The 18993-nt window shown below is 34.8% G+C and overlaps 1 protein-coding gene across 1 annotated transcript; it reads right to left on the bottom strand.

The window, feature by feature from the left end:
- Positions 1-5817: 5817 nt before the first annotated feature.
- Positions 5818-18519, bottom strand: LOC141596651 (uncharacterized). The gene is made up of 2 exons (XM_074416860.1): positions 17776-18519; positions 5818-6818 (listed from the first exon to the last, which is right to left on the bottom strand). Exons 1-2 carry the CDS (start codon positions 18418-18420, stop codon positions 6117-6119), a joined length of 1347 nt encoding a protein of 448 aa, XP_074272961.1. The 5' UTR covers positions 18421-18519; the 3' UTR covers positions 5818-6116.
- Positions 18520-18993: the final 474 nt, after the last annotated feature.

The raw sequence follows: 18993 nt of genomic DNA, 5'->3' as shown, positions 1-18993 counted from the left end.
GTCATAGAATATGACTTCACCGGAAATTCCATTTGGGTGCAATTTTTAACCTGAAAACATTTTATAGGAGTAAATTATTAAAAAAAATTCATAAGGGAGTAATTTTAGAAAAGTGATTTATAAAATGGTGTAATTATTAATTTACTCTAATATTTATTTACGGCATGTTTGGCCTAACTTATAAAATTGAGTTTACTTTTAAAAAATAGTTTTGCATAAGCTGTTTTTAAAAGGCTATTAGTTTTTGGCCAAAAGTTGTAAGGAATTGTTTTTATTAGTTAATTTGTTGAAGTTTGGCCTAACAAATTTAAAACTTTTTTATTCTTCTTTAAATTTTCATGCAATACTAAAATATGCCATTTTAAACATAAAACAACAAGAGTCATATAATTATACTGCGTAACTAATTTTCATCGAACACAAACAACAATGGGTGCGATTAGTTTCAAATCGATCATTATGCTATCAAATTTTTTAAAATTTAACTAGTGTTGATTTTCACCGAAGTAATAAGTTATTGTAAGACAATCTATCGCCTTACGAAAATCATAGTAGGAGTAGCTGACAAAATAAAATCATTGTAAGACAATCTATTGGCGTACTAAAAATTATGTTGGCTAACAAAATAAAATCATTTTAAGTGGCAATTGAGCGTCATTACGTTGGCTAATCGTGAGATTAAACCCCTTAAGTTTGGATTGTAGCAATTAGGCCCCATAAATTATGCAAAATGTGAAATTAAGCCCCTTACCCAAATTCTCACGATAAATTCAATATATCATATTACATAAGTGAAATTGATTACACATTTTACAGTAAAAGTTAACAATGAAATCAAAATTTAAAATGAATTAGCAGCAATTAGAGAAGATTTTAAATTATTTCATAAAAATAAAAATATTTATGTTTTATTAAGTTTTCTTTAATTTGTTAATAATTCTTTACGAAATGAATATATATATAATGTTTTTATTTATTTTTTTGTACAAAGATGAGACATACAAAAAATATACGTGCTTAGTTTTTTTGATAATAGAGATATATTTTAATAAAAATGACGATTTTCTCGAAAAAAAAGTAAAATAAAACTAAAGTTTTTATTTTTCCAGAATTTTAAAATATTGTCTTTGTTTACATTTTTTTCTAAAAAAAGAATTTTGCACTTTTCTTTAAACAAAATATATAACCTAATTGAGTTTTTGTGGTATGAGAAAATTAATTTCTCATGAGATTTTGACTAAGGGGTTTAATTTCACTTTTTGCATAACTTATAAGGCCTAATTGTTACAATCCTGATTTAAGGGTTTTAATCTCACGATTAGCCAAAGTAATGGGGCTTAATTACCGCTTTCGCCGTTTTGATTTTTAATCACGTTTGATATCGTCCTAATTTAGGATGATTTAGCCCCGTCCTATTACCTTATTCCGACTCGATTTTGCGTGCTTAATTGTTTAATTATCTCATTTAATTACTAATTTATAATAATTAGTCGTCTTAATTATATTTAATAATTAGCCGGAGTTTTATAATATTAATATTATTATCATTTTTATTAATTATAATTTGTAGGTAAGGCAGAACAATAAAGACGAGATTTGAGTTAGAGTAAATCAAGGCGGAATTGAGACGAGTCAAGACGGAGTCAAAGAATGAAAATGTGAAGTATACAAAGAAAAGTCAAAGTTGGACTTCTATCAAAATCCATTTTCTTTGCCCCTCTGTTTCGTTGGATGAAAGCAGAGTACTGAAAACACATTCATCATCATCAACCCGCCATCACCCTCCATTCACATACGGCATGCTCAAACCATCATCGTCATAGACCTGGCAAAACGGGTCAACGGGTCGGGTTCGGGTCGGGCCAGTTCAGATTTCTCATTGATTTCGGGTTAACTCGAGTCGGGACGGGTCATTTCGGGTTTCGGAAAGTCTTTTCGGTTCAATTAGAGTTATATTTTGTCGAGTCATTTTCGGGTTTGGTGGTTTCGGATTGGGTCATTTTCGGGTCAGGCCACTTCGGGTCAAGAAAGCTCGGGTCGTGTTTGGGTCGGGTCGGGTCAATTTGGGTTTTTGGGTCGAATTTGGGTGATGTAGTTCGGGTCACTTTGGATTTCGGGTCAGCTTTTCAGGTCGGGTCAATCGGGTCGGGTTGCTTTTAGACCTGGCAAAATGGGTCAGACCCGAATGACCCGACCCGAAAAGGCTGACTCGAGACCCGAAAATGACCCGAAACCCGAATTGACCCGACCCGACCCAAACCTGACCCGAACATTGTCTGACCCAATATTGACCCGACCCGAGGTGACCCAATCCAAAAAGAGCCGACTCATAACTAACCTGATCGCAAATGACTTGAGGTGACCCAAAATGACCCGAAACGACTAGTACCAACTCATATTAATACTATATATATCAAAATAAAGTTTCATTGGTTACAAGAATCCCTAATAAATAGTTAAATATGCAAAATAATATTTCTTAATCAAAATAGTATTAACTTAAGTGCTTAGCCATAAACTCAAAAGCAACCCGACCCAAAATGACCTATACCCGAAAATGATCTGACCCGAAATGACCCGACAACAGGTCACCCGAACTTGACCCGAAACCCGGAAGTGACCTGACCCGACCCAACCCGACCCAAAACATGTGATAGACCCGAAATGACCCGACCCAAACTGACCCGACCCGTACCCGACCCGAGTGACCCGTTTTGCGAGGTCTTTTGCCAGGTCTAATCATCGACACCTTCATCATCACCAAGCTCATCAATTCAGCCGTAGCACCTTAACCCGCAATCACCATGCTGACCAACCTCCTACACCATCACCATCACCATTCATCAAAGCTTCGACCACCACTTTCTCATTCCCCTGTGCCCATCATCCAATTCTCTCCTTCCGTCACCAACATCAATAACAACAGCAGCAGCACCATCGCACAACAGTGCCAGCACAAAACCGATACCAACTCCCTCCATCGACACATTCAGTTCATCATTCAACTTCACTATTCAATTTCGAGCTGCTAAAGCTTGACCCGAAAACCCGACTCATAAATACACCAACGAACCCGACACATTAAGTTCATCATTCAACTTCACTATTATATTATGCAGCAACTCTTTTATAGGACATTCATGTTTCAGTTTTCTTTTGATTAACCGATATCTTATAATGAATACCGACATATTTAAATATGCAAGTTATCAAAATAAAATATATTGCTAGTCTTTTGCGAAAAATGGTACTATAGAACAATTTGAGTATATTATGGCGTCATCCAACAGTTAAGAAATGAGTCTTTGAGTGAAGATGGACTCTAAGAAATAGAGATAATCTTAGTCCTGCATTGAAGCTCGTTATAAACTACAATTATTGATTTTGGTTAGAACTTCATCAATTAAACATTGTAAAAATATAAAGCTCGTTTTAACCTCGTTAGATTGGGGTTCAGTTGATTTCCACTAGCACAAATTAGACTTGTTTATATTGCCGTGACCATGAGCTAAGTTAGGGTCGGGTTAGGCCAGCGTGTGGGCGGTCTGGGCTCTCTTGCCTAAGCCCTGAACCAGGCCGTCTAGGGAGACGATCTGCATGAGCCGACCAACTAAGGCTTGCACCTAACCTCACAAGCTATGCTATCTATTAGTTTTGCTTTTATTTTTTTACGGGCTAGACGGTCCGTGCTCTTAGTTTTGCTTTTATTTTTTTACCTGGCCGTCTAGGGAGACGAGTTGCACGAGCCCTGAACCTGGCCGTCTAGGTTAGGCTTGCACCTAACCTCACGTAAAACCTGTACCGAACTGACCCGAAACTCGGCCAGATAGAACTCGAAAATTGGGTGAAGGAAATTGACCCGGCCCAAGGCTAAACTAATAACGAATAACAGTCTCATTTGTTTCAACCCCAACCCAATCTAAACCGATTCGACTGGTGACTTTATATTAATTACTCTACGCAATAAATGACTCGATAACGAACTGGCTTAATAATGGTACGAATAAGACCAAATTGACATTCTAGTTTTTGCTACATAAAACTAAAATATGTACAATTATGCATTGGTTTAACATTTTCTTGGATCAGAAATTAAACTATATGCTATTAAGTAATAAGCTGATTCAATATTGGCCTGAACCCAAACCCGAACCGACTTGTCACCCAATGATAACCCGAGCCGATGACAACCCGTCATGAACTGTAACCGACCTGAACCCATCGTTAATCCGACAGTGACACAACCTTAATCCGACATAACATGACCCATAAGGCCATAACCAATCCGAATGACCCAATTACCACCTTTAAATTGACTTAACTTTTTTTTTAGAGTAAAACGCACATCAAATAGTGAGCTCTTAGGCCCTGTTCTGTTGGACTTAATTTCAGTTCTAATAAGTTCAGTTCAGTTCAGTTCAGCTCTATTAAGTTTAGTTTAGTTCAGCTCCATTCAGTTCAGTTCAGTTCAGTTCAGATCAGATCAGTTAATTTAACATTAATATTGTTATTCTTATTTTATATTCTTATTGTTATCATTATTATTATATTAATTTATTTACTATTTTTATTATATTAAAATTTATTTTTAATATTTATTATATTACTATTATTATTATTACTATTTTATTTATGTTTATTTTATTTATTTATTATTATATTATTATGATTAATGGCAATATTACTAGTATTAATATTTATTATTATTATATTTATTATTTTATTAATATAATCATTTTTATTAATATTATTATTATATTAAATCTATTATTATATTAAATCTATTATTATTATTATTATTATTATTATTATTATTATTATTAGTATTTATATTAATTGTTATTATTATTTATATTAATTATTATTATTATTTATGATATTTATATTTTACTTATCATATTTGTTTTTTAGTTATTATTATTAATATGTTATATTATTTAATATATTATAATATTATCATTTATATACTAATATATTATTATTATTATTATATTACTATTTTATTTTTTAATAATTTATTAGATTATTATTATTATATTAATATATTATTATTATTATTAATGAATAATATTATAATAATAATGATAATAATAATAATAATAATAATAATAATAATAATAATAATAATAATAATAATAATAATAATAATTATTATTATTATTATTATTATTTTATAAAAAGGATGCGCGCAGCTTTCATTAAAAGAAAATTAAAAGTTTACATGAAATTGGTGGGAGCCGAGAGTAGGGGTGTTCAACGGTCCAAAACCGGACCGGACCGGATGGACCCGCGGACCGGATAACTACATATCCCAAGACCGCGGACCGAACCGGTTAGAAGGGGACCCGGACCGGACCGGACCGGAACCCTTTAGGTCCGGTTTTTTCCGGGTTTGGACCGGACCGGTACTAATTTATAAGGCAAATTTAGTTTTATTTTTTTATGTGGACCGGACTGGACCGGACCGGAGACCGGTCACTATATTTTTTGGGACCCGGAGACCGGACCGGTATGTATCCGGTCTGGACCGGACCGTACCGGCCGGTCCGGGTCAGTCCGGTTTGCCGGTCCGGACCACTTTTTGTTCACCCCTAGCCGAGAGACAATCTGGGCTCCCACACCCTTTTATTATTATTATTATTATTATTATTATTATTATTATTATTATTATCTTTTTATTTTTATTTTAGTTCGATTCGAATCGATTGATTGATTGATTCATTCAGTTGACTCCATTCAGTTCGATTCGATTAAACAATTTCATCCAAAAAAATGCGCCTTAATCTGCCTTTGTGCATAAGAAAGAATTGAAATCCGCTTATTGAAACTCCATATAATAACATTACAGCACACACTACAACATGTCAAAGATAGATCCTATAACAAGGATAATTGATTACAAGGGATAGTCATTACAGTACAACACAATATTGTACATCTACTATTCAAATTTTAGTCGATACAATTGCACCATCATATGATGCAATGTTATCGATTAGACCCAAACCACTTACTTAGTCGAACCATAGTAGGATTGTGAAACCCAAACATTAGCATCACAATTTTATTCAGCGTAATTTGATAAGAAACATTAGCATGACCTGACCTCGGACGGCCTAAGGGCCGCCAGCACTGTCTACACCGAACAAAGTTGTACGGATCACAGGATCACGGCGGACGACCAACTTATACCACAATTCCTTTAAAGGTTGCCCCAATTTCTTGACCGCCTTAATTAAGACTCGAAGGACATGTCCGAGTAGAAGAATGGTTAACAAAACTGCCCACACAATCAACGCATACCGTAGAGCAATTACAACACTACCATCCAACATTATCTTAGGATTGCCCAAAGCCATACAGTAGGTCAGTAATGTAGCAGTAATTGCGATCCACATAGTTATCATAAGAACAACCACAAAGAGTCGTTTGCAAGGAAGCCCACCTATGAGGAGCAACACCACGCTTAAAGATGATACAAAACTTAAGGTATTCACAATCATTAAGGCGTCGAAATACGACATTTCGTTCGTTTTGGGTTCCCAGTTAGGGTTAACTCCAAATTGGAAAGCCATGGTAGCGATCAGGGAGGCAACTACCATTAATGAGGTTCGTTGTTTATTCAACCATTTCACATCTTTGTTCTCGTGTTTCTCAACATATTCTGCTTTCAGTACTTTTGCTCGCTTTAGCATTCCTCTTATTTCGTCATCGTTTTTATTCTTACTGGTTTGAGCTAGACAGTCAATTGCTGTTAATCCATCCTTGTTGATTGCGTTTTTTTGCATCTTCTTGTTTGCTAACAACAACTTTACTACCTGCATTTATATATTGCATACATCGAGAAACAGAATTTAATAGGAATAAATATAGTAGTTGAGCTTCAACCATCACCTTAAAATTTTGGTTGAGATGATTCATCTATCATGTATGAGAGTCAGGGTGACCAAAGATTACGGGCAGGGTCGGCTAGGGCCCGGTTTAGGCTGAGTCAAAGAACCGGGCCTCAAACTTAAAAGGGCCTCATTAACATAGTTTTGAAGGATATAACTTTAAGGGAAGTGCTAGGGCGACACCGGGTGTTACCTAATTTCAGTAACACCCAAATAAAAAAATAGAAAAAAATAAAAAATAAAAAATTGATTTTCGTTTTTGCGCCAATATCATAAGGATACAACCGTAATTCACAATCTATTATATTAAGAAAATGAAATACTAATTAAAACTATATCAAATATTATACATCAGTGCATATCATAACGGCTCTAATATATACGGAGCATTAAACATCAAAATCATGACACTTTATCTTTATCATCAAATCATACGTTTACTAAATTAACAAAAATAAAAGAGAGAATTCTATTCTCAAACGTGAAACGACAAATTTTCTCTACTGGATTCATAATTGTTAAGGTATGTTCAAAGTTTAGATGTACACACAAAATATGAATTTTCATTGAATTTGCCATGTATTAATTCACATATGGGAAAAATATTGACAAATTGGAAAATGTATTCACAAATGACAAATGGGAATTTTTTTTTTTAATTTTTCAACTAAAATCACTGATGAATATATTGTTTCACAGTTTGTTACACGAAAATCTCACGCCAAAAACTGCTCATCATTGTTGTATTTGGTAAATTAATGTCAAATATCTAAATTGCCCTTTAACACTAATTAGTTTAAAATTTGGATTTTAATGGAGGGAAAACGAAATACACAAATAAATTACAATATTACCCCGGGTGTCGCTCAATTTGAGTAACACCCGGTGTCGCCATCTCATTTTCCTAATTTTAAACATTAAAATATGGTTATGGGTTAAATTGGGTCCCGTGGTTGAAGGCCTGAATCCGGGTTCTATTCCCTCTAACTCCCTTTTCAATTTTGCACTTTTGATTTATTTTTCCCACATTTTTTTTAATGTTATATTGTCTTATTTTTTAAGTCTTTCCATTATTTTTCTTTGTTGACCTATTATAAAATATCTTTTAGAGTAATACCCTATTTAATCTACCCATTTTCATATAATTATGAGTTACAAAACTATTATTTGCTTATTTAACACATTCAAAATATTTCATAAAAGAGATGAGTATTATCATAAATCATTAAAAGTCTCAACCGGGTATCGTTTTAGATTTACATATATATGTGTGGTATGAGTTTCAAAAAACTTATAGGCGCAATGGGTAGTATATATTAATAGAGTGGATAAGGGTACAAATTTTGCCTAGTGGATAGGAGCGATTAAATCAATAATCATCCATGTTTTCATCATGTATTATCGCTCAAACTGCAAAACAACATACATATTCATAAAATAATACGGAGTAAAATAATTATGGCCTACATTGACTTTCTAGTAGAGGGCCTCCCAAAAGTTTGAGATGCTCTTGATCACGGGTTCAAATCTTGGCAGTCTACAATAACTCACGAAGTGGAATTTCGCACATGATATGTGGGAGCCTGTGCACTAAAACGGGGTATTCTTTGGATAAGTATTATTAGTATGTATGTCAAAATTTCCAACCACACTTAAACTTTTAGTTGAAGTTCAAACAAGGTTTCAAGTGATGATTGATGAATTTTTTTGAATAAATTGGGTTATTTAGCAAATTAATTAGATTTTTGGGTTGGTTTTAAACTATTTAAGGTCAATGGGTCCACGTCATCGCTTTTATTTTTTTTCTCCAGTTCTTAGGTAAAGCCGCTAACACTACAAAAAAAAACGTTTCGATGCGACGGACACATTGCGACGGAAGACTAATCCGTAGCAAATTTAAACCTGCGACGGACCTCAGAATTTGCGACGGGCTTGCGACGGACTTTCCGTTGCAGCATATTTTCCCAGACCGCCAAATTTTCTGACATGGCGGGAAGGGCTGCGACGGAATTTCCGTCGCTATATTAAAATAACGGAAAATTCACGCGGTACCCTCGAACTTTGCCATTTTGCACATGGTATCCAACTTTTTAAGTTTGTGTACATTATACCCTCCACGTTTGATTTTCATGCACAACATATCCTTTTTGTCGCTCTAAAAAAACTCAATTGCGCATAACTGCTAGATCGGAATTCAGAATTGACCAATTTTTTTTCGTTAAATGATTATCTCGTCATAATCTATGATTTGAGGAAAAAAAATTGCCGACTAGCATTTTATAGAGTTTTTTTTTAACGAAAATCTCAAATCAAACATATCTTCGATCATAAATTTCCGAATGACCAATTTCGTTTTATCAATTCATAGATCTCGAAGAGTTAATCAATTTGGAAAAAAAGATTAGTGAATTCCGATTTCTGGTCTATAATTTATGTTCAATTGAAAATTTTAAAAACGATAAAAAGGACATGTTGTGCTTGAAAATCGAATTTCAAGGATATCATGTGCACAAACTTAAAAAGTTGGGTACCACGTGAAAAATGACAAAGTTCGAGGGTACCACGTGAATTTTCCGTTAAAATAATAATAAATTTTGCGACGGAAATTCTGTCGCTGCATTAAAATAATATTTTTCCTACGACGGAAATTCCGTCGCAGACTTTTTTTAATGTCCACCTGTACAGCTCTTAACACGCTGGAAAAATATTATTATTTTATTCCTGCGACGGAATTTCCGTCGCAGGATTTATTATTATGTTATTCTTGCGACGGAAATTCCGTCGCAGGAATTCTTTATACCCGCAGCAGCGAACCCGTCTCCCTCATTATCACTCTTCAATTATTTTACCCAAAAATCCCTAAAATCCGTCTCCCTCAATCCCACCACCACCACTCCTACCACCACCGTACTCCCCAAATCACTCCTCCTATTTCTCCTTTCTCCTTTCCCTTTTCCTCTTTCTTCTTCTTTTCCCTTTCTTCTCCTTTCCCCTTTCCTTTTTTTTTCTCTTTCTTTCGCCGTTCCTCCCTCCCCTTGTCTCCTTCTCTTAATTAATATAAGGTTTGTTTAATTTATTTTACTATTTTGATTAATTAGGGTTTATGGTTATTGTTTTGATTAATTATGATTAGTTTAGGATGCTTAGTATTATTAGGATAGTTTAGTTTAGTTGAAAGCCAATTTAGGATGTTTAGTATTATTAGGATTGTTTAGTTTAGTTGAAAGCCAATTTAGGATGTTTAGTATTATTAGGATAGTTTAATTTAGTTAAAAGCCAATTTAGGATGTTTAAATCAATTTTATAATGCTTAGTTTAATTAAGTTTAGGATTGTTAAAATAAATTAGTTTAATTAATATCCAATTTAGAACGTTTAGGATTATTAGGGTAGTTTAATTTAGTTAAAATCTAATTTAGGATGTTTAAATCAATTTTATAATGCTTAGTTTAATTAAGTTTAGGATTGTTAAAATAAATTAGTTTAATTAATATCCAATTTAGAATGCTTAGGATTATTAGGGTAGTTAATTTAGTTTAGTTAAAAGCCAATTTATGATGTTTAAGCCAATTTTAGGATGCTTACTCTACTTTTGCTTAGTTTTATAAGGTTTATTAGTAATTATTAAGTTTGTTTTGATAAGTTGTGTACATTTGTATCATGTGTATTTTTTTTACAAATATTAATTCATCTTATGCTTGTGTTGTGATTGTTAATATATTTTTGACCTAGTACCCGTTCAGGGATTACACATTAGGTGTAATTCTTGAATAGTCCCCGTTTTGGGACTGTCTTTGAATCTTTTATGCCATTTAGGTGGTAAATACTCAATTTTTTTCTTGATTGTTATGAGACAAAATTTGGTTGACATTTCCTTTAATGTTCTCTGAATACATATGTAGAGTGAGAATTCATTCTAAATAATGTATTTGGAGAACTGTAAGAAATCTTTGCTAATTTTTGTCTCATTACAATTAAGAAAAAAATTGGGTATTTACTAATGGTATGAAAGATTCAAAGATGGGTTTAGGTGGGAGAGATAAGGACCCCAATACAGAATGTTGTTGTTGTTGTTGTTGTTGTTGTTGTTGTTGTTGTTGTTGTTGTTGTTGTTGTTGTTGTTGTTGTTGTTGTTGTTGTTGTTGTTGTTGTTGTTGTTGTTGTTGTTGTTGTTGTTGTTGTTGTATGAAAGATTCAAAGATGGGTTTATGAATGCTCTTACCATTTTTATTAATAATTTTTATTTACTAATATATATGTAGATTTGCAATGAAGAGATTAGAACGAAACTGGACGTATCAAAGGTTGGATTCCAATAAAAAATTAAGGAAGGAATTCGTAATAGGGGTTAATAAATTCATTGATTATGTTAAGCAACAAGACGAATTCATTAGAATTAAAGAAATTAGGTGTCCATGTAGTAAGTGTAAAAATAAAAAGTATTTTGTTGAACAAGAAGTACGAAAACACCTTGGTCTAAAGGGTTTTTGTGACAACTATTATGATTGGGTGTGTCACGGAGAGAAATTCCTCGTTGAGGAAAAGGAAATGGCAATGCCCTCTGACAATCCTTATAGGGATATGGTAGAGGATGCGTTGCACGATAGCATTGATCAAATTAGGGAAGAAGCTCTTAATGCCGAGATGGTTGATGAATCTTCAAATCCCAATGTATTAGCCTTCTTTCAAATGTTAAAACGTGCCGAGCAACCTGTCTACGAGGGATGTCGACTCTCATTGCTACAGTCGGCTGTAAGGCTTGTCACTCTGAAATGTGAATTCAACTTAGCCCATAAATGTGTAGATGGTTTCACGTCACTCATGGGAGACCTTCTTCCTCAAGATCATATTTTGATGCGTAACTTCTATGAAACCAAAAATGTTCTCAAAGCTCTTCAACTTCCTCATGAAAAGATAGATGCATGTTTTAATGGATGTATGCTTTTTTGGATGGACAACGCTCTTCTTGACAAGTGTAGAAAATGTGGTAGAGCTAGATACAAAAGTCTAAAGAATGCAAATGGCACAAGGGTCCCCGAAAATTTCTTAAATTATTTCCCAATAGGGCCAGGTTTGCAACGAATTTATGCCACAAAAAACCTCGCGGAACAAATGCGTTGGCATTATGAAAACCCCCGAGTTAGTGGGACAATGTCTCATCCAAGTGACAATGAGGCTTGGAAACATTTTGATCATCTTCATCATTCTTTTGCATCAGAGCCTCGGAATGTTAGACTTGGACTTTGCACGGATGGTTTCTCGGCTTTTGGGCCATTCGGGAACTTGTATTCATGCTGGCCGGTGATGCTTACACCTTACAATTTACCACTCTGACTATGCGTGAAAAGACAATTTATGTTCTTAACATTAATTATTCCTGGACCAAAGAGTCCCAAACAAAACCTTGACGTCTATTTACAGCCTCTAATTCACGAGTTGAAGCAATTGTGGGACACGGGATTATTTACATATGACGTGTCTTGGAAATAAAACTTCGACTTAAGAGCCGCACTCCTATGGACGATCAACGACTTTCCTACTTATGGTATGTTATCTGGTTGGTCAACTGCTGGTGAGAATGCATGTCCATGTTGTACGAAAACAGAGACTAAATCGATTTGGCTTCAGCATAGCAGAAAATGAAGTTGGTTTGATTGTCATAGACAATATTTAGACACTGATCATACTTTTCGTAAGGATAAGGTCCACTTTCGAAAAGGAAGAATAGAGAACGATGTTGCTGGAACGAGGTTATCGGGCGAACAAGTGTGGGAATGTGTGAAAGATTTACCAAAAATCGTGGATGCATCTGACCATGAATTGAGAATGGTTAAAGCGAAATGAATAGGGTGGTGGAAACAAAGTATTTTTTGGGAGCTTCCATATTGGAGCACACTACTAATTCGACATAACCTTGATGTCATGCATATTGAGAAAAAAATTTCCGAACAACTAATTCACACGGTGATGGATAGAAAAGACAAGACAACCTTCAACCCAAATGCACAAAAAGACATGTTACAACTTTGTTCAAGGTCGCGAAAGGTGGATTCAGTCGTTTTGAAAAAAGAGCAGAAGAAAGTGTTGTGTGATTGGATATGTAATTTAAAGTTTCCAGACGGCTATGCTTCAGATTTGAGAAGATGTGTCGATATGAATGAGTTGAAGCTAAATAGCTTGAAAAGCCATGACTGTCATGTGTTTATGGAGCGTTTACTGCCGGTTGCTTTAAGGCACCTTCTCCCTAAAAATGAGTGAAATGCCATAACTGAGATTAGTCAATTTTTCAGAGACTTGTGCACTTCATCAGTACAAATTGAAAAAATAACAAGTCTCGAGAAAAATATTGTCGAGATAATATGCAAATTGGAAAAAATACTTCCACCTTCATTTTTTAACTCAATGGAACATCTGCCAATTCATTTGCCATATGAAGTGAAAGTGGGTGGTCCTGTGCAATATAGGTGGATGTATCCTTTTGAGAGGTAATATCAATATCTTTTATGAAGCCTTTTAAGGTTATTACTTAATGTCATTCATTCTTAACCAATTTTTTTGTAGGTTCTTGAATCATTTGAAACAAAAAATTAGAAATAAAACTCGTGTTCATGGGTCATTATGCAACGCATATTTTCTTGAAGAAATAGCAAATTTTTGTTCTTTTTACTTTGAAGAACATATAGACACGAAGGCAAAAGACCTTGACATAGGTCAGAAAAAGCCGAAGTATTCTACCTTGCCCGAGCTTTTTCAAGATCATGAGGGCACTACTTCTGGAAAATGTCGTGAAAGATTTTTGGAAGATAACGAATATGAACGTGCACACCTCTATGTTTTATCTAATTGTGATTCTGATGAGTTGAAACGTATGGAAAGGTAGGTGAAAAAAATTTTAATTTTAAATGTTGTTTCAATAGTAAAACATGCAAAAATTAATTCAAAACTTAATTCGGCATTTTTGAATAGGTTGTTTGAGGATTACATCAAAAGAGAATATCTCGAGGTTTCTATGGCCGAGGATATTTGGAACAAATTTGAAACAAAATTCCCTGACTGGCTTAGAGGTCAAGTAAGTAAATAATATATATTCTATAATGTTTATTTAAATTATATTATTATTTGGTAAATAATTGGTTTATTATCATTAATACGAGGTAAATAATTTAAAAGATCCAGTTGTAGTTGCCTTAGCAAATGGACCTTCAAGAAAAGTAAGAACATGGAAGCGTTATTCCATCAATGGTTACAAATTTCGAGCTTTCATAGATGGGAAAGATTTAGAAAAGTCGACAATTAACAATGGAGTGTGTGTGTGAGTTCGACTGAAGGAGCTGACTACTATGAAACCCTAAATGAAGTTGTTGAGTTGTCTTATACTGGCGAGAAAAACCCTTACAACGTTATTTTATTCAAATGTAATTGGATAGATAACTCAGAAAAAGGAATGCAAGTACATAAGGAATATAAACTTGTGGATGTTAATCGGAGCAAAAAATTTCCAAAATATGACCCATTTGTGTTAGCATATCAAGTAGAACAAGTTTGCTATGCTCCTTATCCAAATATCAAAAGAGATAAAGATCAGTGGTCAGCAGTATTTAAAATAAAGGCAAGATCACAAGTTGATGCTCCTACTGATGAATCTATCTTTCAAGAAGACGTTAATAATGGTGATACAACATTGGCAATAATTGAAATAGAAGATGAGAATGAAAATGTGGAGGAGGAACAAGAAGAAATGTAAGGAGATGAAATGCAAGTACAGAATGATGATATGCAAGATGAGGAAGAGTTAGAAGAGGAGGCTTTGAAGAAGTATTTAGAAGAAGATGATGATAAGGATTTTTTAGATTCGCTTTTTAAACGCAACGAAAACACTAATTTAAGTGATGATGATGATGATGACTAGGATTTATATTAGTTGTAGATGTTTTGTACCCTTTCATTCAATCTTATTACTTTGTTGGTACTATTAGTTGTAGATGCCGTATGGCTTAATTTAATGAAATCTAGTTTGTTTTCATTCAATTTTACTTTTTATTCAATCTTATTTTTTTACTTTGTTGCTATTATTTGATTACTTGACCGAGAGGGAGGGAGTACTATTTAATTTCTTACTTTGTTGCTATTATATGATTGTTTGATTTCTTACTTTGCCAATTTCTTATTTTGTTGCTATTATTTGATTATTTGATTTCGTACTTTGCCAATTTCTTACTTTGTTGCTATTATTTAATTTTTTATTTTGTTGCTACTATTTGACTTCTAACAATGTTGAAGAATTTAGTTGGTTTCTATGGCGACGAGGAGACGAAGGCATGGTAGTAATAGTAATGCAGGAAACGAAGGACATGAAAATGAGAATGAAGAAATACCAGCTGGTCATCAACAAGAACAACAAAATGTGCCAATTGACAAAATTCATCTCGATTCTCTTGAGCAAGATGGCGTTTGGTAAGTATGTTATTTTTTCGTAATTAATTATTTTTATAACGATTTATATATATATATATATATTTATTTATTTATTATATTGTCATTTTTTTTCAGGTTCAGTCATGAATCCGTTGTGAACTTGATATCGAATAATATTGGATGCAACTACAAAGAACGTGCTCCTAATTGGAAATCGGCGTCATCTACTATAAAGAAGGATTGGTGGAATTGGTTTCAGGTATTAGCAATTGTCATTTAATTTAATATTAGGTATTTTATTCATTTATTTTATATTTATTTACAATGAAGTTTATTTTCTAACTTTATTGTTTATTGAACAGTGGCGTGTTAGTTACGATCCCCGCGACAAGGCAATGGTTAAGAAGGCTTGGGAAGATGCCATGAAGACCCGTTTACGGCAAATGATTTATCGAGCTTATCATAAGGAAGAGCATGAAAAGCCGGATTGGATTAGTGTTGAGTTGCACCGTAGATTGAAGAATAGACCACTTGAAGAACCTACTTTCACGGAAAGATCGGAGCAGAATTCGGCTAACCGTAAGTCGGGTGGTGACGAGAAGGGGAAGGCGTTGGGTACTCACCTAATGGGTCGAAAAAACACATTGCAATATATGGACTCAATGATAATTTCTTCACTTCCTTTTTTAATTTATTACCTTTTTTGTCTTTAACTTTATTTAAAGTTAGTAATTATATTTAACTAGTGTCAAAATTGTAGGTTGATAAAGATGCGAAAGGAGAAATTCCGTCCGCTTTGCAGCTGTTGGAGAAGACAAGGAAGCATAACACAAAAGGATGGTTATCCAAAAAGGCAGTCAACTCTTCGTAAGTTACTATAGTTATTTAATTTTTAACTCATTTTTTCAATCATGATTATTTAGTAGATGGTATCTAATATTTCGTTTTTTAATGATATAGGGTAAGATCATCTCAAAGAAAACCCAGCTTCAGAGTCAAGGGGTCGAGAACATCGATGATAATGAGATTTATATTGAAGAACATGGAGGATTTGATAAGAAAGGAAGAGTACTTGGCACGGGAAATGCAGCACCACAAATTTGGGAGCACAACCGCCGCTCGACTGGTAACCTCTTTTCTACTCCTCATACTCCGGGTTTTGTTGGTAGAGTCGCAAAAGAGAATGCCCGACTTAAGCAAGTCGAGGCCGAACAATCTCAAAGGCTTGCGGCAATAGAGGAGTTCTTGAGCCAACAAGGTTTTACTACTCAAACTTGTAACCCCGGAGGTGTATCTCAAGCTAGAAATGACTTTGATGATGATGGTGGCGACAATGCTAGGCCTACTCCTACTCCCGTGTATTGATTAGTAGTTATTAGTTGATTAGTAGTTATCACTCCTACTCCGGGTTTATGGACTTATTTAGCTTTCTTTGTTGAACAGTTATTGTACTAAACTTATGTAAACCTTTTATTTCAAGTTAATGCGAAAACGTTGTTTGGAAATCTCGTCTTGAACGAGTTGTGAATTTGTCAATGCTGGATTTTCTGTATGTTTGCAGGAAACAGGGAGTATATGTAATTGCTTTCTAAGCAATTGGGGAGCTGGAAAAACGCTGTAAACCCCCTGGTTCATTTTGCCCTGCGACGGATTTTGTGACGAATTTTCCGTCGCAAATTTTGACTAATGGGTTGACTGAGGGGGACACGTGGCCTGTATGAACAGTGTTATGTGACGGAATTTCCGTCGCAAATGTTGACTTTCTGGTTGACTAATGTGCCTACGTGGCCTGTATGAACAGTGAACTGCGACGGATTTTCCGTCGCATATTTTGACTTTCTGGTTGACCATTGTGCCTACGTGGCCTTCCATGAACAAAGAATCTGCGACGGAAATTCCGTCGCAAGTCCATCTTTTGCGACGGGTAATCATGACGCTTTGATCCGTCGCAGTTTTACTTTTGCAACGGAATTCCCGTCGGAAAACTGAATTTTGCGACGAAATAAAGCGACGGAATAATTCCGTCGCAAGTTCTGTATTTGCGACAGATTTTTCCGTCGCTATGGAAGCTTTTCTTTGTAGTGTAAGGTCCCTAGCGGCTTATATCTTTATCATTTTGAGTAGCTACTGTAAGTTTTAAAAAAATACCGAACTAATGAAGCCACTATGGTCCTTAGCGGCTCCGTTAAATGGCATCTTTCACATGATGTAAGCAACTAATAAGTAATAAGCATACAACTTTCACATACTAACTTGCAAAGACGCTGAAAACCCCAGCGGTTTTCATTGCCAACACATTAAACTTGCTTTAGGTACTAGAAACCTCAGCGGCTTTACCTAAAAACGGGTAAAAAAAAAAAAAAATTGATGACGTGGACCCATTGACTCCAAATTGTTGAAACCAACCCCAAAAGTCTAATTAATTTGCTAAATAACCTATTTATCCAAAAAATTACCGATATGTATACCTCGGGGTGTTTGGCTTCCACGGCGAGATGCAAGACAGTATTACCCTCATTGTCCCTAGCATTAAGAAGCTCCTCCATAGCATTCACCGAGTACCGGAGAGGCTCAAGTTGTGCATACTTGACACATAAATGCAAAATGGTCTCATGGGTGTTGGTCCTTTCACGGGCCGCTCTTGGGTTTGTACTAACAAGAAAATCGAGCACATGGAGTTGGTTGCTTATGGCCGCAAGATGAACCGGGTTCCAACCATCTTGATCTCGTTCAAAGCACATATTAGGCATCACTTCAACTAACTTTTCCACCACGTCTAAGTGCCCTTTCTCCGCGGCCAAATGTAGTGGAGATGATCGAATGGATTGATCAAGCTGCTTGGCTAATTCGGGCTTTAGACGTAGAATTTCCGTGGTGAAGTCTAAGTGACCGAGACTTGCTGCGACATGTAATGGTGATTGCATGTAACGGTTTGATTTTTCAATAACACATCGATCTAGGATGAGTGGATCTTCATGGAGTAAGTTGTGTAAGGAGTTCAAGTCTCCTTTAATTGTTGCATCATATAGTCTTGTGGTTAGGATGTGTGGATCTAATTGTGTCTTCAACAAATTGTGCAACGCATCCATTTCAACTTGTGTTATTTCTTTCATCTCTTGAAATTTTTGGCATATAATTTTTAGGAGGATCAATCAGTTTATGAATCATTTTTCAATGGGAGTTCTTGTATTGTCATTTGTCAAAAAAGTGAACGTAGGACACATAATGATGGCAAATTCTCTTTTAAGACTGCTGGCTATATCCGTCTTAAAATTAAGACGGGTCATATACGTAATGTTTTACGTGGAATGAATAAGACAAAAGCAGAATATATAGGAAAAAAACAAAATATGTATTCTATATGGCCATATGAGATGATATTTGATGCGTTTTATTATTAAGACCAATACCGATAAATGATAGCTTGACTTGGATGATTGGATGAACGACTCAAGTAGAAGACAAAGGTACAGTTATTAACCAAATTGGACAAAGGTACAGTATTAACCAAATTGGTGGAATCCAGAAGAAAAGGATGATAATGGATTGGATGAACGACTCAAGTAGAAGACAAAGGTACGGAACGTTGTCAGGTTTTTTCAGTATAATGGTGTCTTGTTTTTGTGGAATAATGAAGAAGTTCAGTTGAGGGCAATCGTCCATCAATTTTGATAATGGTGAGCCCC

Source organism: Silene latifolia, chromosome 8 (genome assembly GCF_048544455.1).
Source record: "Silene latifolia isolate original U9 population chromosome 8, ASM4854445v1, whole genome shotgun sequence".
Taxonomy (NCBI): Eukaryota; Viridiplantae; Streptophyta; class Magnoliopsida; order Caryophyllales; family Caryophyllaceae; genus Silene; species Silene latifolia.
The sequence above is the reverse complement of the archived record's forward strand: the minus strand, read 5'-3'. Positions and strand labels throughout refer to the sequence as shown.

Coding starts and splice junctions, on each gene's coding strand:
- LOC141596651 (XM_074416860.1), bottom strand. CDS start 18,420: ATGAAAGAAATAACACAAGTTGAAATGGATGCGTTGCACAATTTGTTG. Junction 6,819..17,775: donor TGGAAGCCAAACACCCCGAG/GTATACATATCG, acceptor ATATAAATGCAG/GTAGTAAAGTTGTTGTTAGC.